General features: G+C 49.5%; 1 protein-coding gene across 1 annotated transcript in view; it reads left to right on the top strand.

Annotated features, from left to right (window-relative positions):
• cetp (cholesteryl ester transfer protein, plasma) overlaps positions 1–23,114 on the top strand; it is a 58,577-nt gene extending 35,463 nt beyond the window's left edge. Inside the window, exons 11-16 of the mRNA XM_043707160.2 lie at positions 9,210–9,377; positions 19,616–19,683; positions 19,779–19,821; positions 21,040–21,109; positions 22,641–22,726; positions 22,817–23,114. Of these exons, the coding sequence (XP_043563095.2) occupies positions 9,210–9,377; positions 19,616–19,683; positions 19,779–19,821; positions 21,040–21,109; positions 22,641–22,726; positions 22,817–22,906 (525 nt within the window). The 3' untranslated portion in view covers positions 22,907–23,114. The remainder of the gene's footprint in view (positions 1–9,209; positions 9,378–19,615; positions 19,684–19,778; positions 19,822–21,039; positions 21,110–22,640; positions 22,727–22,816) is intronic.
• Positions 23,115–26,043: the final 2,929 nt, after the last annotated feature.

Below are 26,043 nucleotides of genomic sequence, written 5' to 3'. Positions count from 1 at the left end.
AAATTGGAATAACGTAACTCTATTGGAAAACTTAAGTTAAATAGATTATTTAACTGCTTTAATATAACAACAATCCATAAGCACACCCTTGGCAAAGGCAAATTTAGTAAAATAGATAGTCTCAATTCGCCAGTCCAAGAGGAAAAATATTGAGCGCAAACTCAGAGAGGGAGTAGCAGGGAGAGATATACTACAGCTTTCAAACTCAGCTTCAAGGCCCCAACAATTGCTCCTGAGAAACTCAAACTAAAAATTCTGTGGGAGCTTGAGCCCACCCATTCAAGCTGCCTCTATTGTTCCAACTTTTAAAAAAACCCAAGGCCTGTTTTGTTTATTGGATTCAAATACAGGGGAACCTCGATTATCCAAACGAGATGGGCGGGCACTATTTTGTTCAGATAATCGATTATTCGGTTAATCGATTAAATGCCTTTCCTCTGGGGCTCGGAGTTTTTAAAGTCTGCTCCCGAGTCAGGAGACTGCAGCAGCACACAGCTCACGAGACCCCGCCTCCAACACCACCCCGCCCCAAACCACATCCAACACTGCCCCCACACACCCCTGTCCAACACCGCACCTGCCCCCAACACCCCTCGCTCCGAACTCCGTCCAACACCGCCCCCGCCCCCAATGCCCCCTGACCCGAATCCCGTCCAACACCGCCCCCGCCCCGAACCCCTGACCAATACCGCCCTGGCCCAACACTCCCCGCCCTGATCCCCATCCAACACCGCCCCTGCCACCATCATCCCCCGCACCGAACCCTGTCCAACACCGCCCCTGCCCCAACACCCCGCCCCGAACCACGTCCAACACCGCCCCCTGCCACCATCATCCCCCGCACCGAACCCTGTCCAACACCGCCCCTGCCCCCAATACCCCCTGCCACCATCATCCCCCGCACCGAACCCTGTCCAACACCGCCCCTGCCCCCAATACCCCCCGCCCCGAACCCCTATCCAACACTGTCCCCGCCCCAACACTCCCCGCCCCGAACCCCATCCAACACCGCCCCCGCACCAACACTCCCCGCCCCGAACCCCATCCAACACCACCCCCGCCCCAACACTCCCCGCTCCTAACCCCATCCAACACCACCCCCACCCCAACACTCCTTGCCCCGAACCCCATCCTACACCACCCCCGCCCCAACACTCCCCGTCCCGAACCCCATCCAACACCGGCCCCGCCCTAACACTCCCCGCTCTGAACTCCATCTACCACCATCCCTGCCCCAACACCCCACGCCCCCAACACCCCCCACCCCGATCCCCATCCAACAGCGACCCCGCCCCAACACCCCCGCCCCGAACCCCATCCAACACCACCCCTGCCCCAATACCCCACTTCCCCAATACCCCCACCCCGGACCCCATCCAACAGCGCCCCCACCCCAACGCCCCCGCCCCGAACCCCGTCCAACAGTTCCCCTGCCCCAACACTCCCCGCCCTGAACCCCGTCCAACACCGCTCCTGCTCCAACACCCCCTGCCCCGAACCCCGTCCAACACCACCCCCGCCCCAACACCCCCTCCCCAAACCCCTGTCCAACACTGCCCCCGTCCCAACAGGCCCCCACCAAACCCCGTCCAACACCGCCCCCGCCCCCAACATCCCCCGCCCTGAACCCCGTCCAACACCACCCCCGCCCCAACACCCCCTCCCCAAACCCCTGTCCAACACTGCCCCCGTCCCAACAGGCCCCCACCAAACCCCGTCCAACACCGCCCCCGACCCCAACATCCCCCGCCCTGAACCCCGTCCAACACCGCCCCGCCCCAACACTCCCCGCCTTGAACCCCTTCCAACAGTGCCCCTGCTCCACCACCCCACGCCCCGAACCCCATCCAACACCGCCCCTGCCCCAACACTCCCCACCCCGAACCCCTGTCCAACACCACCCCCGCCCCAACACCCCCTCCCCGAACCCCTGTCCAACACTGCCCCGGTCCCAACAGGCCCCCACCAAACCCCGTCCAACACCGCCCCCGCTCCCAACATCCCCCGCCCCGAACCCCGTCCAACACCGCCCCGCCCCAACACTCCACGCCCCGAACCCCATCCAACACCACCCCCGACCAAACACACCCCACCCCGAACCCCGTCCAACAGTGCCCCCGCTCCAACACCCCCTGCCCCGAACCCCATCCAACATCGCCCCCACCCCAACACCCCTGCCCCGAACCCTGTCCAACACCGCGCCCGCCCCAACACACCCCGCCCCAAACCCCTGTCCAACACCGCCCCCACCCCAACACTCCCCGCCCCGAACCCCGTCCAACAACCCCCTGTCCAACACCGCAGCCGCCCCAACACCTCTTGCCCCGAACCCCTTCCAACACCGCCCCTACTCCAACACCCCTGCCCTGAACCCCGTCCAACACCGCCCCTGCTCGAACACCCCCCACCCGAACCCCGTCCAACAGCGCCCCCGCTCCAACACCCCCTGCCCCGAACCCCGTCCAACACCACCCCCGACCCAACACACCCCACCCCGAACCCCGTCCAACAGTGCCCCCGCTCCAACACCCCACCCCCCGAACCCCATCCAACAGCGCCCCTGCCCCAACACACCACGCCCCGAACCACTGTCCAACACCGCCCCCACCCAAACACTCCCCACCCCGAACCCCATCCAACACCACCCCCGCCCCAATACCCCACGCCCCCAAAACCCCTCCTCCGAACCCCGTCTAACACCGCCCCCTGCCCCCAACATCCCCCGCCCCGAACCCCTGTCCAACACCATCCCCACCCCAACACTCCCCGCCCCGAACCCCATCCAACACCGCCCCCGCCCCAACACCACCCGCCCCAAACCCCATCTAACACCATCCCCGCCACAACATCCCACGCCCCGAACACCCCCCACCCCGAACTCCATCCAACAGTGCCCCCGCCCCAAACCCCTGTCGAACACCGCTGTGGTACCATCACCCCCGCCCCGAACCCCATCCAACAGCGACCACGCCCCATCACCCCCGTCCTGAACCCCGTCAAACAGCGCACCCGCCCCAACACACCCCACCCCGCACCCCATCCAACACTGCTCCTGCTCCAACAGCGCACCGCCCCGAACCCCGTCCAACACGCCCCCGCCCCAACACTCCCCGCCCCGAACTCCATCTAACACTGCTCCTGCCCCAACACTCCACGCCCCGAACCCCGTCCAACACACTCCTGCTCCAACACTCCCCGCCCCGAACTCCGTCCAACACCGCCCCTGCCCCAACACACCCCGCCCTGAACACCGTCCAACACCGCCGCCCCAACAACGCCCTGCCCTGAGCCCCAGTCCAACACCGCACCCGCTCCAACATCCCCCACACCGAACCCCTGTCCAACACTGCCCCCGCCCCAACACCCCACGCCCCCAACACCCCCCACCCTGAACTCCATCCAACAGCGCCACGCCCCAACACCCCCGCCCCGAACCCCTGTCCAACACCGCCGCAGCCCCAACACCCCCGCCCCAAACTCCGTCCAACAGCGCCCCCGCCCCAGCATTCCACGCCCCGAACCCCATCCAACACCACCCCTGCTCCAACACACCCCAGTCCAACATCGCCCCCGCCCCACATCGCCCCCGCCCCAACACTCCCCGCCCCGAACCCCATCTACAACCGTCCCAACACCCCCTGCCCCGAGCCCCGTCCAACAGCGCCCCCGCCCCAACACTCCCTGCCTGAACCCCGTCCAATACCGCCCCCGCCCCAACACTCCCCACCCTAATCCCATCCAACACTGCCCCTGCTCCAACACCCCCCGCCCGAACCCCGTCCAACACCACCCCTGCTCCAACACCCCCCGCCCGAACCCCGTCCAACACCACCCCTGCTCCAACACCCCCCGCCCGAACCCCGTCCAACAGCGCCCCCGCTCCAACACCCCCTGCCCCGAACCCCGTCCAACACCACCCCCGACCCAACACACCCCACCCCGAACCCCGTCCAACACTGCCCCCGCTCCAACACCCCCTGCCCCGAACCCCGTCCAACATCGCCCCCACCCCAACACCCCTGCCCCGAACCCTGTCCAACACCGCGCCCGCCCCAACACACCCCGCCCCAAACCCCTGTCCAACACCGCCCCCACCCCAACACTCCCCGCCCCGAACCCCGTCCAACAACCCCCTGTCCAACACCGCAGCCACCCCAACACCTCTTGCCCCGAACCCCTTCCAACACCGCCCCTACTCCAACACCCCTGCCCTGAACCCCGTCCAACACCGCCCCTGCTCGAACACCCCCCACCCGAACCCCGTCCAACACCGCCCCTGCTCCAACACTCCCTGCCCTGAACCCCGTCCAACACCGCCCCTGCTCGAACACCCCCCGCCCCGAACCCCATCCAACACCGCCCCTGCTCCAACACTCCCTGCCCCGAACCCCGTCCAACACCGCCCCTGCTCCAACACCCCCCGCCCCTGCCCCCAACACCCCCGTCCCGAACCCCGTCCAACACCGACCCTGTCCCCAACACCCCCCGCCCCAAACCCCGTCCAACACTGCCCACTGCCCCCAACACCTCCCAGTCCAACACTGCCCCCGCCCTAATACCCCCGCCCCGAACCCAATTCAACACCGCCCCTGCTCCAACAGTCCCGCCCTGAACCCAGTCCAACACCGCCCCTGCTCCAACACCCCCCAACCCGAGCCCCGTCCAACAGCGACCCCACCCCAACACACCCTGCCCCGAACCCCGTCCAACAGCGCCCCCGCCAGAACACCCCCCGCCCCGAACCCCATCCAAGACTACCCGCCCCAACACCCCACTCCCCCAACCCCCCCCACCCCGAACCCTGTCCAACATCGCCCCCTGCCCCCAACACCCGCCGCCCCGAACCCCATCTAACACCGCCTCTGCTCCAATACTCCCCGCCCCGAACCTCGTCCAACACTGCCCCTGCTCCAACACCCTCGCCCTGAGCCCCGTCCAACACCGCCCCTGCCTCCAACACCCCGCGCCCTGCCCCCAACCCTCGCCGCCCCGAACCCCGTCCAACACCGACCCTGCCCCCAACACCCACCGCCCCAAACCCCGTCCACTTCCTCAACTCCTCCCAGTCCAACACTGCCTCCGCCCTTACACCCCGCCCCGAACGCCATCCAAGACCACCCCCGCCCCAACACCCCACGCCCCCAACACCCCCCACCCTGAACCCCGTCCAACATCGCCCCCTGTCCCAAACACCCCCCACCCCAAAACCCCGTCCAACATCGCCCCCTGTCCCCAACACCCCCCATCCAAAACTGCCCCCGCCCCAACAACCCCCCACCTGAACAACATCCAACACCGCCCACTGCCCCAACGATCCCCGCCCCAACACCCCCCACTCCGAACCCCGTCCAACACCGCCCCCTGCCTCCAACACCCCCCGCCCCAAACCCCGTACAACACCGTCCCTGCCCCCAACACCCCCGGCCCCGAACCTCATCCAACTCCGCCCACTGCCCCAATACCCCACTGTCCAACACTGCCCCCGCCCCAATATCCCCCACCCTGAACCTCGTCCAACACTGCCCACTGCCCCCAACACCCCCTGTCCAACACTGCCCCCACCCCACCCTGAACCCCGTCCAACACCGCCCACTGCCCCAACATCCCCCGCCCCAACACCGCCCACTGCTCCAACACCCCCCCGCCCCCAGCCCCGTCCAACACCCTACCACCCCAACACCCCCAACCTGTCCAACACCCCCCGCCCCAACGCCATCCAATACCCTACTACCCCCAACACACCCCACCCTGTCCAACACACCCCCACCCCAACACCCCCGCCCCCAAGCCCGTCCAATACCACCCACTGCCCCCAACAGGCCCCGCCCCAACCTCATCCAACACTGCCCCCACCCCCAACTCCCCCCATCTATCACCGCCCCTGCCCCCAACACCCCCCCAAACCCTGTCCAACACCGCACCTGCCCCCAATACCCCTTGCCCCGAACTCTGTCCAACACCGCCCACTGCCCCCAACAGGCCCCGCCCCAACCTCATCCAACACTGCCCCCACCCCCAACTCCACCATCTATCACCGCCCCCAACACACCCCCAAACCCTGACCAACACCGCACCTGCCCCCAATACCCCCTGCCCCGAACTCTGTCCAACACCACCCACTGCCCCCAACAGGCCCCGCCCCAACCTCATCCAACACTGCCCCCACCCCCAACTCCCCCATCTATCACCGCCCCCGCCCCCAACACCCCCCCAAACCCTGACCAACACCGCACCTGCCCCCAATACCCCCTGCCCCGAACTCTGTCCAACACCACCCACTGCCCCCAACAGGCCCCGCCCCAACCTCATCCAACACTGCCCCCACCCCCAACTCCCCCATCTATCACCGCCCCCGTCCCCAACACCCCCCCAAACCCTGTCCAACACCGCACCTGCCCCCAATACCCCCTGCCCCGAACTCTGTCCAACACCGCCCACTGCCCCCAACACCCCCCCGCCCCGAACCCCATCCAACACCACCCCTGCCCCCAACACCACCCGCCCCGAAATCCGTCCAACACCTCCCACTGACCCCAACACGCCCGCCCCGAATCCTGTCCAACACCTCCCACTGCCCCTAACAACCTCCCGCCTCGAACCCCGTCCAACACCGCCCACTGCCCCCAACACCCCCTGCCCCAACCCTGTCCAACACCGCCCCCCTGCCCTCAACACCCCCACCTCAACTCCGTCCAACACCGCCCACTGCCCCCAACACCTCCCCGTCACCAACCCCATCCAACACCGCCCCCACCCCCAACAGGAGGTCAGTCATTTGGAGACAGTACCTGTTTAATCACTGTAAACAAAAGACACGATCACTGTTGGAACACATGGGCGGCACGGTGGCACAGTGGTTCAATTCCCACCTCAGGCGACTGACTGTGTGGAGTTTGCACATTCTCCCCGTGTCTGCGTGGGTTTCCTCCGGGTGCTCCGGTTTCCTCCCACTGTCCAAAGATGTGCATTTCAGGTGAATTGGCCATGCTAAATTGCCCGTAGTGTTACGTAAGGGGTAAATGTAGGGGAATGGGTGGGTTGTGCTTCGGCGGGTCGGTGTGGACTTGTTGGGCCGAAGGGCCTGTTTCCACACTGTAAGTAATCTAATCTAATCTAATCTAATCTAACATCTTTGATGTAATGTTTCCATCAGGACTTCGAGATCTCCTTCGGATAATTCGATTTTTGGATAATTGGTATTCGGATAATTGAGTTTCCTCTGTATACTGCTTGGTGCCTCTGTCTTAAAGTTGAAACTTTATTGCTGGAACAGCACAGCAGGTCAGGCAGCATCCAGGGAACAGGAGATTCGACGTTTCGGGCACAGGCCCTTCTTCAGGAATGAGCAGAGAGTGTTCAGCAGGAGAAGATAAAAGGTAGGGAGGAGGGACTTGGAGGAGGGGCGTTGGAAATGTGATAGGTGGAAAGAGGTCAAGGTGAGGGTGATAGGTCGGAGTAGGATGGAGGCGGAGAGGTCAAGAAGAAGACTGCAGGTCAGGAAGGCGGTGCCGGGCTGGAGGGATTCGGCTGAGACAAGGTGGGGGGAGGGGGGATGAAGAAACTGGTGAAGTCCAAGTTCATCCCCTGTGGTTGGAGGGTTCCCAGTCGGAAGATAAGACGCTCCTCCTCCGACCGTCGGGTTGTTGTGGTTTGGCGGTGGATGAGTCCAATGACCTGCATATCCTCGGTGGAGTGGGAGGGGGAGTTGAAATGCTGTGCTACAGGGTGGTTGGGTTGGTTCGTCCGGGTGGCCCAGAGGTGCTCTCTGAATCGCTCCGCAAGTAGGCGGCCTGTCTCCCCAATATAGAGGAGGCCACACCGGCTGCAGCGGATGCAGTAGATGATGTGGGTGGAGGTGCAGGTGAATCTGTGGCGGATATGGAAGTTTCCTTTGGGGCCTTGGAGAGAAGTGAGGGGGGAGGTGTGGGCGCAAGTGTTGCACCTCCTGCGGTTGCAAGGGAAGGTGCCGGGAGTGGAGGTTGGGTCGGTGGGGGATGTGGATCTGACAAGGGAGTCGCGGAGGGAGTGGTCTCTACGGAAAGCTGATAGGGGAGGGGAGGGAAATATATCAAAAATATAACCAACCCAAATATAACCAACCCAACCACCCTGTAGCACCACCCGGACGAACCAACCCAACCACCCTGTAGCACAGCATTTCAACTCCCCCTCCCACTCCACCGAGGATATGCAGGTCATTGGACTCATCCACCGCCAAACCACAACAACGCGACGGTCGGAGGAGGAGCGTCTTATCTTCCGACTGGGAACCCTCCAACCACAGGGGATGAACTTGGACTTCACCAGTTTCTTCATCCCCCCTCCCCCACCTTGTCTCAGCCGAATCCCTCCAGCCCGGCACCGCCTTCCTGACCTGCAGTCTTCTTCTTGACCTCTCCGCCTCCATCCTACTCCGACCTATCACCCTCACCTTGACCTCTTTCCACCTATCACATTTCCAACGCCCCTCCTCCAAGTCCCTCCTCCCTACCTTTTATCTTCTCCTGCTGAACACTCTCTGCTCATTCCTGAAGAAGGGCCTGTGCCCGAAACGTCGAATCTCCTGTTCCCTGGATGCTGCCTGACCTGCTGTGCTGTTCCAGCAATAAAGTTTCAACTTTGATCTCCAGCATCTGCAGACCTCACTTTCGCCTCTGTCTTAAAACCTCTCTTCAAATAAAAAGGACAAAATACATATCCTAAAGCCATGGAATCATCACACTTGCTTCAAGTCAGTTAGCTTGAACTTCAGGATGGATACAAGGATCCATATTCCCTCTAACAACAACATTACAAGTGATCTGATGAAGGGTTTATTTAACCTTCCCCATCTGAGTGGGAGTCTGATGGTGGGATTCTTGGTCTGATCACTATCAAATTGTAATCAAGAGGACAAAAAATAGAAACAGAAATTGCTGAAAACACTCAGCAGGTCTGGCAGCATCTGTGGAGAGAAATCAGAGTTCACAAAATCAGACTTACCCCTCCACCTCAGAAAAAAATCCATAAACAATCCTGATGGAAATTGGACCCATGTGTGCATCCCTTGTGGGAACTTGCACATTTCTCTGGCCAGCACTGTACTTTGTTGCAAATATTATTTCTTGTTAGTACAGCCTCTATAAACTCAACTTTTTTTTCTGATGAATAAGAGGATTAAAGCTGTCAGTCTTGCCTCAAGTCAGAATGTTTTCTGTGCTGTTTTACAGATGGTCCCTGGCATTCCTATGCATAACCTGATGATAACACTTGGGTCCCTAAGACCACCTTCCGCTCTCTTCAAGCCTGTCGGCACCATTCTCCAGGCCTCTGTATCCCTGCAAGTTGACGTGTTGTCCAGCAGTGAAGACTCATACATGGCACTGTATTTGGAAATGGTTAGTTCAATGATGTCCAAGAAACAGCTTCATTAATGCAAATCACAGGGAGGGCTGACAAACTGAAGATAAACAAAATAGAATTGAAATTTAGTGTAACACATGCTTTGACATGAAAATACAATGAAAATGTTTTATAAGTTGCCTCAAAATGGTGCCTACATCAATGACAGAAGTCATACAAGCCTTCTGGGCTCGGGGAAAGCCAATTAAGGAACGATGGAATACCCTGAATACTAGACTGAAAACCTCTGCCAAAGAAAACCGCTATGCTGAGCCAAAACCACCATCCTAGATGAGACCAAGTGTCCAGCTGCGAGAATACCAGGAGCCAAAGACGAAGAAGACCTCCACATAGGGACAAGACCATATGTTGAGAGAAGACCGCCACATAGGGAGACTGCCTTTTCACCTCCTTCAGGTGCCCGGGCCTAGCTGCAGACCTCAAGCCTCAGCCTAGCCTATCTGTCTGAATCAAGGGGAGTCAGCTTGGGATCTGTCGCTCGCTCTCCAGGAGACCCCAGGATGGGGTGGAGCCGTGTCCGGCTCGTGCCAGCTTTGCTGCCACCAGAGGCCTCCTCCTTCACCCACCACTCTCCAGGTTTAAGAGGAAAGAAACTGAAGAAAAGTAAAATAACAAATAGAAAAGAGCAGGAGAAAAAAGGGAAAAAAAAAAGCCGACAGGAGCTGACAAACCCCAGGTCCAGTGCCCCTCACACTCTTCCACCATCTTGATGATACGAAGGTAGAATAGTGGTGTAGAAAAGCAACAGGTTCAGTTCATTGCAGAAAAAAAGTGAATGAGTAGATTGTGGAAATAAAACTGTGGGTAAATAATATGCTTTATGTGATAAGAGTTTGATTGGATTGGAAATTAGAGATACTTTTATGATACTTTAACTGAATACCTTTTCCTAATTATAATGATGACAAAAATTAAAAAAAAAACATGGATTGTCTGTACAGCACTTTCAGAAATCTTGGCATTGTAAAAGGTGCTATGTAAATGTAATTCTTTCTTTATTAGCAGTATATTGGAAATGGAAAACAATCAGTAATTTTTGTATATAGATCCATTTTATTCAAAAGCAAGAGGCTACATGCTAGATTATAATTAGGCCTCAGTTGGAATAACTTGTATAGTTTTAGGTCATCTATTACAAAAAAGATATTAGTATCCATGAATTTGAAGTCGCAAATGTCTTGCTGAAATTCAGCAAGCTGCCTTCTACTTGCCCCATCTGGGCTGAATCTTCCTTTTTAACAAAGTTCCCTTTATTGAAACTTCTGCTTCCAACAGCAAGGCATCTAATGATACCTCCTTGGTCTTTAATTCTTCACAACAAGTTTTGTTCTTTTAATCAGGGGTTCCTTCTTCCTCTGTTCTCCTCTGCGTGAATAACCAAAAGCAGTCCTTCAGTCAGGTGTAGCAGCACATACTGTGCACCTTCGTCTGACTGTCTCTGAGAGTCTGCAAGCAGCAGGGAAAGCTGTCTCCTCCTATCTCTCCAGATGTTGTTAAAGCTCACAACTGACTTTCTGTAGAACTTGGCAAGGGAATGTCATGACAACCTGATCACATTATCTGTGACTGGGTACAGCTCAGTGCACCTTCGCACAATTCCCATTCCAGGATTTTCTGTTTTAACGCAAATTTTAAAAAGGCATTTTAAAGCATAACTACCTCTTAAAGTCTAGCAGTCATAACAAGTTAAAGCTTTCTTCCTTGAATCAGCGAAGGTCAGATGTAAGAGTGGGCCAATGGGCTGAGGAGTGTCAGATGGCGTTTAACTTAGATAAATGTGAGGTGCTGCATTTTGGAAAGGCAAATCAAGGCAGAACATATACACTTAATGGTAAGGTCCTGGGGAGTGTTGCTGAACAGAGACCTTGGAGAGCAGGTTCATAGCTCCTTGAAAGTAGAGTCGCAGGTAGATAGGACAGTGAAGAAGGCGTTTGGTATGCTTTTCTTTATTGGTCAGAGCATTGTGTATAGGAATTGGGAGGTTGTGTTGTGGCTGTACAGGACATTGGTTAGGCCACTTTTGGAATATTGCGTGCAATTCTGGTCTCCTTCCTATCAGAAGGATGTTGTAAAACTTGGGAGGGTTGAGAAAAGATTTACAAGCATGTTGCCAGGGTTGCAGGATTTGAGCTATAGGGAGAGGCTGAACAGGCTGGGGCTGTTTTCCCTGGAGCGTTGAAGACTGAGGGGTGACCTTATAGATGTTTATAACATCATGAGGGGCATGGATAGGATAAATAGACTTTTCCTTGGGTTGGGGGAGTCTGAACCAGAGGACTTAGATTTAGGGTGAGAATGGGAAAGATATAAAAGGGACGTAAGGGGCAACGTTTTCATGCTTAAGGTGGTGCGTGTATGGAATGAGCTGCCAGAGGATGTGGTGGAGGCTGGTACAATTGCAACATTTAAAAGGCATCTGGATGGGTATATGAATAGGAAGGGTTTAGAGGGATATAGGCCAAATGCTGGCATATGGGACTAGACCTGGTCAGCATGGATGTGTTGGACTGAAGGATCTGTTTCCTTGCTGTACATCTCTATGACTCTGTGGCCATGAGTTCTTAGGATTGGGTGTTTTTTAAATGTTTTATTTACATAATTTAGTTGAGAATGTAACAAGTGTAAAATGAGGTGGGTTGAATAGCTCAGAAGAGGAGAATGAGGCAATGCTTTTTTTTTGTTCTTTATTCACTCATGGGATTTGGGTGTGGCTGGCTGCCCATTCCTAAAGGAGATGTTTAAAGGGATCGAACAAAGAATGAGACAAAGTGGTTTCCACTATTCAATGAGATAGTCATGAGCACACCGATTTGAGATAATCACAAAAATGATAGAGGAAATTATGAAGATTTCTTTACATAGATTTGGATAAAAATTGTTTCTGACATGCTTTTATTGAAGCAGAGTTGATTAAACCTGGTGATGGAAGCTAGCTGGAGTTAGTGCCTTAGTTCTCAACCAGTCCTGGTGAAGGGAAGTGGGAAGAATGGTGGGTGGATGAAGAATGGGATAGAGTCAACCATTCTGGTCCTTGCTGATGGGATAAACTCTGTGATTAATTTCCTCAGTCTTAAAAGGCAAATCAACCTTTCTAACTGTCAGAGTTGGGGAAGCCGAGCTGCAAGCATTTGCATCTCATTAAAAGCAAACCTTGCCATTATTAGCGACTTGCTCCAAACTAACTTCCAAATAATCGAGAAATCTGCTTCTTTAGACTCTGAACTGAAAAAAGGAGGCATGTTCCTTGTGGATTTCACTTCTTCCTGACCTTGGGGTTAGTACTTGCTGCTTTGTTCCTTGAAGTGATGGATGCTTTGAGCTACAGTCTAAGGTCTCCAAGGTCATTCCAAGTGGTGCAGGTGGGTGAGGGTGAGGATCTTTGCAGGGCAGGATGGAGGGGAAATGACTCAGGAGCAGGAGAGAGCCAGATGGAGAAGACTAGGGTAGTCTTTGGGCACTGTCCATTTAATGATGGAAGAGTGGACATTGCAGCATTGTTTGTCTTATCCTGGAAAGAGGAGAGTTACAGGAAGCTGGGTGCCCAGGCTATGGTCATTGCTGCAGGAAGCAGGGGATGTGTCTGGTGGTATTGAGTTGCACAAGGTATGTTGACAATCATGGGGGAGTTGGATATGTTTGGGTGGAGGTGGGGAATGGTATGGTATTCTTCAGGGTGAGTGTGAGAGGGTTGTCAGGGAAGGTGATACTGGTCACCTCAAGATGGGAATAGAGGATTAGGATAGGCATTAGGAGCTGGACAAAACTCAGAAAGTCAGTGTAGACATGCATTGGGTTGGCAGAGATAAATATTTCAGTCAAGTTCTCTCTTATTCTTTAAATTCTGACAGATTCAAGCCTAGCCCTGTTCTGTTTTCTATTTCCTGTTTTCTGGAAAACTCAGCAATGATCTAGCAGCATCACTAGGGAGAGATACAGAGCTTTTATTTCCCACAATAACCTTTATCAAATGTGGATTTTATTGACTGGGCCAGCATCTATTACCTGTCCCTAGTTGCCCTTGAGAAGGTTATGGTGAGCTGTCTTCTTGAACTACTGCAGTCTATGTGCTGTAGGTAGACCCACAATGATGTTAGGGAGGGAATTCCAGGGTCTGGACAGAGTGACATGTTGGAACAGCGATGTGTTTCCAAGTCAGGATGGTGAGCTGCTTGGAGGGGAACTTGCAGGTGGTGGTGTTCCCATGTATCTGCTGCCCTTGTCGTTTGAGTTGGTTGTGGGTTTGGGAGGTGCTGTCTCAGGATCTTGATTATCTACAAGATGCCTTACAGAAAGTACACACAGCTGCTAATGAGTGTTGGTGGTGATGGTGGGAGTGGATCCTTGTGGATGTGGTGCCAATCAAGCGGGCTGCTTTGTCCTGGATGGTGTCAAGCTTCTTGAGTGTTGTTGGGGCTGCACTCATCTAGACAAGTGGGGAGTATTCCGTCACTCTCCTGCCTTGTGCCTTGTGGATGGTGGACAGGCTTTGGGGAGTCAAGACGACAATTAATCACTGCAAAATTCTTAGTGCCTGACCTGCTCTCATAGCCATGGTTCTTGTAATCAATATTTTCTAATCAACTTGTTCAGAGATATTATTACATACTTCTGGAGCCAGTGGGACTTGAATGCAGGCCTTCTGGCTCAGAGGTCGGGACAACTACACTACTTACATGGTGCAGTTCCGTTTCTGGTCAGTGGTAACCCCAGGATTTTGATAGTGGGGGATTCAGTGATGATGATGCCATTGAATTTCAAGGGGTGCTGGTTATAGTCTGTTTTGTTGGAGATGGTGATTACCTGGCATTGTTGTGCAAATGTTACTTGCACTTTTCCAGTCTTAATTCATAAGAAAGCCTCCCCATTCAAGGTGTTAGTCTAATAAACCTTCTCCGAATTGCATCCAAGATGTTTGCATCTTTCCTGAAATAGGGAGACCAATACTATGCACGGTATACCAGATGTTATCTCACCAACACTGTATCGAACTGAAGCATAACCTCTCTACTTCTGTAATAAAAACAGAAGGCAAATCAACCTTTCTAACTGTCAGAGTTGGGGAAGCCGAGCTGCAAGCATTTGCATCTCATTAAAAGCAAACCTTGCCATTATTAGCGACTTGCTCCAAACTAACTTCCAAATAATCGAGAAATCTGCTTCTTTAGACTCTGAACTGCAAAAAGGAGGCATGTTCCTTGTGGTTTTCACTTCTTCCTGACCTTGGGGTTAGTACTTGCTGCTTTATTCCTTGAAGTGATGGATGCTTTGAGCTATAGTCAAAGGTCTCCAAGGTCATTCCAAGTGGTGCAGGTGGGTGAGGGTGAGGATCTTTGCAGGGCAGGATGGAGGGGAAATGACTCAGGAGCAGGAGAGAGCCAGAGGGGGAAGACTAGGGTAGTCTTTGGGCACTGTCCATTTAATGATGGAAGAATGGACATTGCAGCATTGTTTTGTCCTATTCTGGAAAGAGGAGAGTTACAGGAAGCTGGGTGCCCAGGCTATGGTCATTGCTGCAGGAAGCAGGGGATGTGTCTGGTGGTATTGAGTTGCAGAAGGTATGTTGACAATCATGGGGGATATGTTTGGGTGGAGGTGGGGAATGGTATGGTGTTCTTCAGGGTGAGTGCGAGGGCGTTGTCAGGGAAGGTGATACTGGTTACCTCAAGATGGGAGTAGAGGGTTAGGATAGGCATTGGGAGCTGGACAAAACTCAGAAAGTCAGTGTAGACATGCATGGGGTTGGCAGAGATAAATATTTCAGTCAAGTTCTCTCTTATTCTTTAAATTCCGACAGATACAAGCCTAGCCCTGTTCTGTTTTCTATTTCCTGTTTTCTGGAAAACTCAGCAATGATCTAGCAGCATCACTAGGGAGAGATACAGAGCTTTTATTTCCCACAATAACCTTTATCAAATGCCTTCTGGATATCTAAATGCACTACATTCACTGGATCTCCTTTATCCACAGCACATAATACTTCTTCAGAGAACTCCAATAAATTTGTTAAACACTTTTTTCCTTTCACAAAACCGTTTGACTCTGTCCGATTGCCTTCAATTTATCTAAGTGCCCTGTTATTATCTCTTTAATAATAGCTTCTAACATTTTCCATATGGTAGATATTCAGCTAATTGGTCAATCATTTCCTGCTTTCTGTCTCCCTCTGTTTTTTGGTAAGGGAGTTACGTTAGTTACTTTCCAATCTAATGTCAAATTCCCAAAATCTAGTGAATATTTTTTTGAAAAATCAATGCCTCATCTGTTTCACTATCTACTTCTTTTCAGATTCTAGGATGACATTGGTGGGATAAGGCTCAATGCCTAAATACCTCAGTGTCACTCCCCTCCCCCGCCCCACACACACACACACACACACACATATGTATATATATATATATATATATATATAATTGAGCATTAATCTCCTTATTAGTCAGTGTAAAATGCTGGCCTTAGCAGGATGTTGGTTCCTGACATTGTTACAGTCGAATAGAATGTTGTAAAGAGTCTTAATCTGTTCAAGATTCAAAATGTCACAATTTTTTGAGTTCAACAAGCAACTGTCAATCTACATGATTTATTTGTAGTAAATATGTAGCAATCCGTGATTTTTCTGCCAAATCTCCTAATGTATAAAAGACATTTGGATATGTTCATGACTAAGGAAGGTTTGGAGAAAAATGGGAGGTTGGACTAGTTTAGTTTGGGATTATGGTTCACACGGACTGTTGGATCTATTTCTGTGCTGTACGACTCCATGGCACTGTGAGATCTGTCAGGATCTATTGGGCTCACCGCTCCAACGTTTTGTTAAATACTACTTCTCTGTGGTTGTAATTTCTGTGATTTCCTTCCTCCCTTCCGATTTCTCATTGACAACTATTTCTGGGATGTTCCCTGACATGACTAATTTGTACAAATACCTATGTTCCTCTGCTTTGACCTGCCTATGAAACCTCTCATTCTGGCAGAGTAACAGAGGCACGTCATCTGTATGGGACCCAGCAGGCACCAGGTCTCCAGCAGTCTCCTGGAGCATTGTATCCTTTGCCAGCAGTGGACCCATGTAGGTGATGTGCTCACCAGGCTGAGGGCCTGAGGCTATTGTAGACAGTGGACCCACTGGGTGACAGCCTTTATGCTGGTAGTGGCTGCAGCTGAACTCTGTGTTAGTGCAACCTCTGAGCTGTCAGAGACACCATTTTCTGGTAGACGATGGAGAGACCTTTGGTGGTTTCTGTCTCCTCCTCTTCTGTTTGCCGTTAATACCTGTTGTGGAGAAAAGAGAGAATGGGCTGCTGAATGTGCACAGGTCCTTGTGTGGACCAATGTCTGACACTGCAAAGCTGAAAACAGCAGTCCAGCTGTTCGCTGGCTTCCTGTGGGTGGCTTGTCTCTTTCATTCATGGTCACAGCCTTCCCTGTGCCATCTCTGTGGCCCACTCTGTAAGAGGGCTGAGGATGTGACTGCCCAGTACCCTGCTGTTATTGTGGGAGTGCTGCCTGCTGTTGAGGATAATCTTGTCCTGCAGGTAAAGAAACAGCAGAATTGATTGTGATGGCAATGGTGCGTGAGCCATTGATGAACATGCATAGCCTGATGCACCAGTAATAACTTATTCGCTACAGCACCATTATGCAACTGAACTGATTGCATGATGTGGCTGTCAGGTATTCAGTGCATCCACTCCACATTGTTCTCGGGTTCAAAATGATCAGGACATGCCTATACACGGCGCAGTTAGACAGAATGATGCCTCTGGCAGTGCCAGTTTGCATTAAGTAAATGGCATGGAGTATAGGAGATCACCCGTCCTCTTCCTACACTGGACCCACAGCAGTGACCTGGTTTGCGACCATGTTCCAGATTGTCCGGTACTGATACAAGGACATCCTGCTGCTGCCCTGGGGAAACAGACCTCCCTGAGGGATAATGCAAACTTGCAGTGAGTGAAGGGCTGTCCGGGTGGCCTTGAAATATGGCACCTAGACCTTTGACCCTGGAAGCTTCTAACAAGGGGAGCATTCTGAAACATCCTGTCTGCCTACCTCATAAAATTCACCCTTCCACTCATGCTCCAACTTACATGCACAAGTAATGAGCTGAACACTGCATGACCTTGCGGGAAAACACATCCCCAAATAGATATGATGACCTACAACATGCCTGATGCCATAGTTCGACTCCATAATGGAGGTGTGACTGTGCTGGTCTCAGTGGTTCTGAATGTGGCTGGGAAAGGCAGTTCAAATTTTGGAAAGAAATGCATTACTTCCATTGAAGCTAGGTTAATTGGAACTATACTATAGGATTAGTACGTAAAGTAAAAATCATGAAGAGAATTCACTTGTGGGTCCTTTGTTATCCATGCTCCCAGAACCACCCTGACAGAACTGTATTCATGACACCATCTCACCTGCTCAGCTGGATTTATTATTCTCTTCTGAGAGAAGAAAAGATTTACAGTGATGTTGCCAGGGTTGGAGGATTTGAGCTACAGGGAGAGGCTGAATAGGCTGGGGCTGTTTTCCCTGGAGCATCGGAGGCTGAGGGGTGACCTTACAGAGATTTATAAAATCATGAGGGCATGGATAGGGTAAATAGCCAAGGTCTTTTCCCGAGGGTGGGGGAGTCCAAAACTGGAGGGCATGGGTTCAGAGTTAAAGGGGAAAGATTTAAAAAGAACCTAAGGGGTGACATTTTCACGCAAAGGGTGGTGCGTGTATGGAATGAGCTGCCAGAGGAGATAGTGGAGGCTGGTACAATTACAACATTTAAAAGGCATGTGGATGGGTACATGAAAAGGAAGGGTTTAGAGGGATATGGATCAAATGCTGGCAAACTGGACTAGATTAATTTAGAATATCATGGATGTGATGGACTGAGTTTCTATGCTGTACAACTTTATGTCTCTAAGTAAAAGTGCATAATCATGTTGTTTTGTGTGTCACTCACAATGTTTCCTATCTCCTTCCTGTTGTGGTTATTTGCAATTCAAATGTTGATCGTGCTGCTGTCTGCTGTAGATTAACCTGGCACTGTCAAAGCTCATGTTCGTTGGGGCCTATGTGTGCTAACTTGCTCCAGCCTCAATAGCCATCCAGAAACAGTAACCGTACACAATTGTCCCTGTCCCTGAATGTTTACATTCCCGTTACTTTCAGGTTAATATCTGGGCCAAAAAAGTCACCAATTCTGAACACCACAGTGAAAAATTGCAACAGCTTTTTATCTTAAAGGTAAATGTATGGACACATATTTCACAATGAAAGCAGTCACAGACTCATAATTGTTGCAGTGCAAATGGAGGCCACTCAGCCCTCTTATACCTACACCAGTTTCTAGTACCCAGTGCCAATCTCCTGCATTTTCACTATATCTCTGGGCACTATTTCTACCCAAGTAACCATCCAATGCCCCTACTGAATGCCTCAATTGGACCTGTGTCCACCACATTTCCAGGCAGTACATTCGACATTCTAACTACTCACTGTGTGAAAACGTTTTCTCTAACACCAATCCGTATCCTTCCCACTCAAATTATTTTCTTTTGAGAATGCACGGGATAACTTCCTTGTTGTATTAATTCTTATTTTCATGAATGTAAGATTGCTGTACCACACATTGTTGATCACAGGGTTCATATACACTGGGATATTTAATTAAAGCATCGGGTAGCCATTCTAGATTCTAATAAGCAAAGTTCACAAGGTGAGATACCCTGGAATCAGCGTTTGATTATTAACCTTGCAGATATGCATTTAGGCTGTTTCAATTTCGATTGCTGCCGAATATTTTGCATTTGGGATTTGCATGAAAGCCTTTAATGAGTCAGTGGGTGAACGTTCTAATTTTGTACTGGTGACTGAGGTTAGTAGAACAACTCTCCACAAGACAGCAACTACTTTTGTAGAACAACATAACCTGCTATTCTATTCATATCTCACTGAAGTATCTCCAGAGATTAATTCTGAGTTGGTTAGTCATCCAGCTCATGACTGTTGTTTAACATTCTGACTTGGATTTTTCTTTGTGATGGAAAGGTCCACAGTGCAGCCATAACAGGCAGACAATGGAACACGCTCTGGTGTTAATGTAGAGAATGTAAATGCAGATCTCTTGCTTGATAGTAGTTAAAATTTGTCTTGTGGTTCCAATTGAAAGACATCACTGATTAATTGTTACTTCAGAGCTTTCTGTTCTAATCCTTAGGATTCTGAAACTATTGTCCATACATCTTACGCAGACAGCAAAATCCATCTGCGGCCCTCTTCCCATCAGTGAGTATTTCATTCACCAAAGTACAGTTATTTCCAACATTGTCCATTTTACTACTTAGATTTATTAACCCGTTGAATGGTGCATCTTTCAATAGCTGGTCCATCAAAGTCGTAAGGAGTAATCCTGCAATCGCGCTGGTAAGTACACATAGAATCTTTACATCTTTCAGCAAGTTCACAATGTTTCATAAATTGACTGTAACTTCAAAGAGATGAAGCTCATTGACATAATATTCAGTGACCTTTTATTTCTCTTGATTTGTAAACATAAGAGCATCTTTGTTACTCCGTCATGTCCCAATGACATTTTTGCTCTGATATGTCTGTATTTGTAAGTACTTGCTGCCTAACACTTACTGATGGGTAATGTGGTTTTTTATGTAAAACAGCCAAAAGGAAGTACCTTCTCTTAAATTTGTTCAGGTATGTTTGTTTTCACGTGAGGAAAACTAAGCTGCTTGTCATTCTGTCCCCTGTCTAAATTCAATATTGTGCTTCATAAGGTTAATGTGGATAACCACAGTTCCACTGGTCAATTCCTAAACAGTTCATTTACGCTTCACTTGTTAAATCTAGAGTTCAGCCACTTCAAAACATGGCTGAAGAGAGCCCACCACTATCTTCTCAAGGATAAGTGACCATAGCTAATAAATACCAGTCTTGTTAGCAACAACAAATTGCTGAGAATGAATTTTGAATATCAGCAATAGAGTAAAGAGAGGCTTTAGGAGGAATGTTTTTGTACAGACAGCAATTATAGAACATCCTGTTGGAAATATTGGAAAAAGCAGAACCCTTAGTAATTTTTTAAAGGGAATTTGAAACCTTTGGTGAAAAGGAGAGGGAATGGAATGAGGCAGATAGCAGAGAGCCAACTCTGCTACAAAGGTCAGAATGACCACTTTTTGTACTGCAGTATTTGACCATGCTGTTTGTTAGCTCCTTGGTTTGAATCTGACCAGCCAATCTGAACCAGTTCCCACTTGAGGACTCGGACAGCAACTGGGAGGAGGCACAAAGGTTGCTGTCCATTAACTGGAATCAATACAGTTTTAGAGACTCCAAGTTTGGGAAACCAGCTACACTGTAGAGACAGGAAACTGGATCTAAATGTATCTGATTTAAACTAACTGGTATCTCCAAGGGTGCACGCACCCAACAATTGCATTTCCACAACCCATGCTCTATCCTTCTGTGTCCACTCACCTGGAGAGTAAACCAATCCTTCAGCATGTTCCTGGGTTTATTTTAATTTGTCAATTTAAAATTGAATGTTATCCCAAGTTTTAAGCGAGGTTCATTTGTGTGATTTTAAGGAATGAGAATGTTTCAGACTGGAGAAATTTGTTATTTCAGGATGAGAGCAAAGTTAAATGTTACTTGGAGGCATTTTTCGCAGCGGGAGGATTAGAAAAGATAATCTCATGTAAGTATGTCTGTGGGAATCTGAACAGAAAATGTTAACTGCAGCATAGATCTTACTTCTACATAATTATTGTGTATAGCAAGTCACCGTCTCTCCCCATTTCCAATGGGGTGTATTAGTTGACTATTTGGGATTTGTTTTATTCTTACGTAGACTGTAAGTATTACATTTGTTGCCCATCCCTAACAACACTTGAGTTGATTAGCTCTTGAGGCCATTTCAGAGGGTAGCTTTGAGCCACATTTCTTTGGGTCTAGAGTCACATTTGGCCAGACTAGGTAATGGACCAGATGGGTTCATTAGATTAGTGTTTTCCAATTTTGGATTTTATTAAATTTATTTTAGATGCCACCATCTGTCAAGTTGTGATGCAAACCCGTGTCATTGAGCATTAGCCTGTGCCTCTGGATTACGACTCCAGTAACAATACCAACCTCCCTCAATGAATGCATACTGACCACATTTCAAATGGGATGGATAGTGACACTTCAGCTCATTATCCCAAATGCACAGTTTAGTTTTGTAAACATTGCAACCAGCCATTATGATTTAGGCTTTGCTGTGTATAAGTATAACATTAAGAAGAATTTCAGTCTCTGACCTGGACATTGTATAGCTTTCCTGGTTGGGCACCTAAAATGTTCATATTTTTATATTATTTCCTTAACCTTCTAAGTCTGGTTCCACAGGTAGCAGATTCCATATGTGAGCCAGTAAAATCAAAATCAACTATTTTGTTATTATTTTCTTTTTCACAGTAGCTCTGACATTAGCAGGAGCACTTGCCACCACAGCCTTGATTGATATCTACTAGATTAGATTAGATTAAATTAGATTACTTACAGCGTGGAAACATGCCATTCGGCCCAACAAGTCCACACTGACCCTCTGAAGAGCAACCCACCCAGACCTATCCCCCTACATTTACCCCTTCACCTAACACTAAGGGCAATTTAGCATGGCCAATTCACCTAACCTGCACATTTTTGGAGTGTGGGAGGAATCCAGAGCACCCAGAGACACAGGAAGAATGTGCAAACTCCACACAGACAGTTGTCTGAGGTGGGAACTCAACCCGGGTCTCTGGTACTGTGAGGCAAAAGTACTAACCTAGTAAAGACGGGGCATCAGTTCCTGAATATTCCGTTCTTTGTATTGTTTACTCTCTTTTATTGGGGAGTGAAATCTCCCCCCTCTCACTCCCATCAGCCTATGCTGTTTGTTGCTGGTGAGTCTGTTAGACTTCCTTGCTTTAAGGTGCTCTATCCTCTCTATTAGTTTGGGAATGTGACAACAATATATTTTTGCATTGAACTCACATTACTGCCTGCCTTTTCTTGCTCAATGGTAGCCGCATTGGTGCTGCTGCTTGTGGGACAGGGAGCAGAGTAGCTGTAGTTTTAACTTGAATCATCTGTGATCTGAATACACAAAGTTAACTAACTTGAGTGTAGTTTGCTTGTTGTATGTGGGCTAAAACCAAACTCAGAAAGGTTAATAAATAGAACTTTTATTTTTTTCCTTTGACCAGATATTGAATTTTACATAACAGCCCTACTTCACAAGAAAGGACTTCGCTATTTTAACATTACCAACCCTGTGATGGAGACATATGAGGTAGGAAATGATTACAGGTATCTTAAAATACATTGATCGCGGGCAGCCAGCAGTATCGTTGAACTCTATAGTCTCATCTCTTTTTTGCAGGGTTATGTGACCATTGGGACGGACTTTGGCTTTCCCCGGCAGTTATTAGAGAATTTCCTTCGTAACCTTGCACCAATAATAAGGACCTAAGTCTACAATGTATGGTGAGGATCGCTTGGATGGAGACTCAATGAAGCGATGGCTCTCATCAGCTTGTAAGAAAAATCTTTGTACTGAAGATGTTCGATTGCTTTTTGCCAAATTGTCAGTGATTTACTGCTTTTATTATGACTCATTACATTGACATATATAAGAGTGGCATTTAATCAAATGGAATACAGGAGACATTTGTCGTTCCCTTTATTTTCGCAATGTATCATTTGTTTAATATTATGTTACTCTGCAGTTCTAATCCATAATATTTCTGTCAATCCTCTACTACATGCAGGTTCCCAGTGACTCCTTCCAGCAATTATATTATCCATTTACGGAATTTTACATTTTCTTTTACACATGAAGCATATTTTAAGTTTTTGAGGAGGAGGTTGGGTGGTGAGAGACAAGCTTTCAGGGCAGAATATGGAAGGAGGAAATCCGAGTTCAATGTTAAAGAGCAACCTCATGCCTTGAGTCCTTTTGGTCATTTTTCAGACCTCTCCTCACCACTGTGTCCACAACACCTCAGCAGTTTTCAATCCATTTTTATAAAGTGCTGATGTCTGGGCAGTAAGTTTCAGCCAGCACTTTTGGGCTTCCAGTCAAAACTAGAATATAGGCACTTAAGAAATACAAATTGTTGATGAGATAAGAGGAACTGATGACCAATATCAACTTGCATTATCTCGTGACATTGTACGTGGCAGCACTGTGAGCATCCATGTCATTTTCCAATGTATTGTGCTATTTACAATTGAACTGAAGAGACAGTGAAAACATTACAGGCCATCAGATGGTATCATCACATCAAGGAGTCAGTGCTTTATTTCTGCAACTCAATCACCAGTTTTAAGGAATTTCAATGAATGGGCAAAGTTCTCAAATATAAAAGGGAAGTTGAGTTCCTGGAAGACTTTCAGTACAGAAGAATAATTTGAATCAGCATAAAGAACGAACCTGGTTTGATGTTTTGCATCAGAATGTCCCAAAGTACTTTAGAGCTAATCTAGTGCTTTTTTAATGTATTGTGACTGGAGCATATGAGCTGTTTCAGCTAATTTGCACAAATCCTACAAAGTTCAATGACCAGATAATCTGCCCTAGTCACCTCGGTTGAGAGTTAAATATTGACCAGAGCACACAGGGAACTCCTCTGTCTGTCTTCAATTGGTGTCCTGTGATAGGTCCACCTCAGCAGGCAGCTGGGAAGTCAGTTTAGCATCTGTGTAAGACAGTACCTGTGACACTGCAGCACACCCTCTGAATTGTGCTGAAGTATCTGCCTAGATTATGTGTGTTATCTCTTGAATTTGGGCTTGAAGTCACAGTCTTCAAGTTTGATAGATCTTTGGGAACTAACAGAACTAAGGGATGGGGGATATTATGTGAAGCAGGAGTTGAAGTAGATCAATCATGATCTTATTGAATGACAAGAAGGTCTGAGGGCCAAATGGTCTATTTCTCCTCTTTTCATATGTTTAAGTTGATCATTCTACTGAACCAAGGCTCCTGCTTCTCTGCCCCCTTTCCCAGTATTCATATTAACAATGTAAATGCAATTACATAGAGAAATATCTTCTAACTTCGGGAAGTCTTAAGGTGGCAATTAACAAATATTTTGCAGTTTGTAAAATCTTCTGAACTGTTTCCTCCTATTTTAACTGCATCTGCAGTTGGGATGGATAGAAAGTGTTGCATCACTTTGAATGGAAAGAAAGGCATTATCTTTCCATTTCCACATGAAATTCAAGTGATCAGGGCTGGCACTGCAATTAAGCCAACTCGGCCCTCACCTCGGGCACCTCTTGAAGGGAAAAGGAAAAAACACTGCCAGCTTTTAGTTTGGAAGAGGTCAGAAATGAAACCTGGCATTTTAAACCAATTAGCCTCATAACTTGGCATCAGCATCAAAAGTGAAAGGAACTGAGCCTCCCATAGGCATTTCCATATGCTGACATCACATCCTGTGCTGTGCTGCCCAATCAAAATCAATCATCCTCAAACTGTAGAGTGACCCTGGAAGGCTCCGATTGGCTGAGGTTTTGGTGGACTGTGCTGGCATTGGTGAAGTTTGAATTTGATTACTTTCAGCACAAACAGGAGGATTCGGGTCACTTTATTTCTGATCAGGTCAGTGATATATATTTTAAGGTTAGTATTCTCACTTTATTTCTATTAAAGATGTGACCAGAAATTACAATGCCAAGCTTTAATGCACAGTGTAGTCGCATGGCAGATCCCAATATAGAGACAATGAATCTCCATGGTAACATCCTCCCAAAGCCCATCTCCAGATTTTCCAGAATCTGTTTTACCTCGGAACAAATTTGCACCATGCTGTCAGCTGTCAGTTATGTCACTTCCACCAATACCTCCTGGAATAAGGAATGGACAATGTATTGGTGTAGCTGCTGAAGATACACCAATGGCAGCTTATGTTCGTCTTGCTTTGAGTCATTTCTTAATTATTGTGGACTTCTACATCACCACAAGATGCATGGTGGTAACTCACCAAGGCTCCTTCAGCCTTGTGGTTTTTGTGGTTAGGGAGGTTATGTTGCTACATCATCATCTCCAAATGTGCAAACTCTACCATGTAGAAGGTCAAGAATGAAATAGAGTCCCTACAGTGTGGAAACAGGCCCTTCAGCCCAACTAGTTCACACTGACCCTTGAGGGAGTATTCCACCCAAACTCATTCCCCCCTGACTAATGCACACAATCTACACATCTCTGCACTCTGTGGGCAACTTAGCATGGTCAATTCACCTAACCCTGCAGATCTTTGGACTGTGGCTGGAATTGAACCTGGGTCCCTGGCACTATGAGGCAACAGTGTTAACCACTGAGCTACTGTACAAGTTAGGTGGATGGGCAATGCTAAATTCCATTGTGATGTCCAGGGATGTGTGGGTAATGTGGATTAGCCATGGGAAATATAGATTAAGGAGAGGGGGACCGGGTGGGGTTGAGTCTGGGTGGTGTGCTCTTCGGAGGGTCAGTGTGGACTTGTATGCCCAAATGGCCCATTTCCATACTGCAAGGGTCCTATTTTCTTAGTCACTCAACAAAAAGGCAAAGAACTATGAATGCTGGAAAAACTCAGCAGGTCTGGCAGCAGGAGAAATCAG

The sequence above is a fragment of the Chiloscyllium plagiosum genome, unplaced genomic scaffold (assembly GCF_037043375.1).
Source record: "Chiloscyllium plagiosum isolate Xiang-an unplaced genomic scaffold, Cpla_swu_hap1 HiC_scaffold_17, whole genome shotgun sequence".
NCBI lineage: Eukaryota > Metazoa > Chordata > Chondrichthyes > Orectolobiformes > Hemiscylliidae > Chiloscyllium > Chiloscyllium plagiosum.
This window is presented reverse-complemented; position numbering and strand designations above follow the sequence as displayed.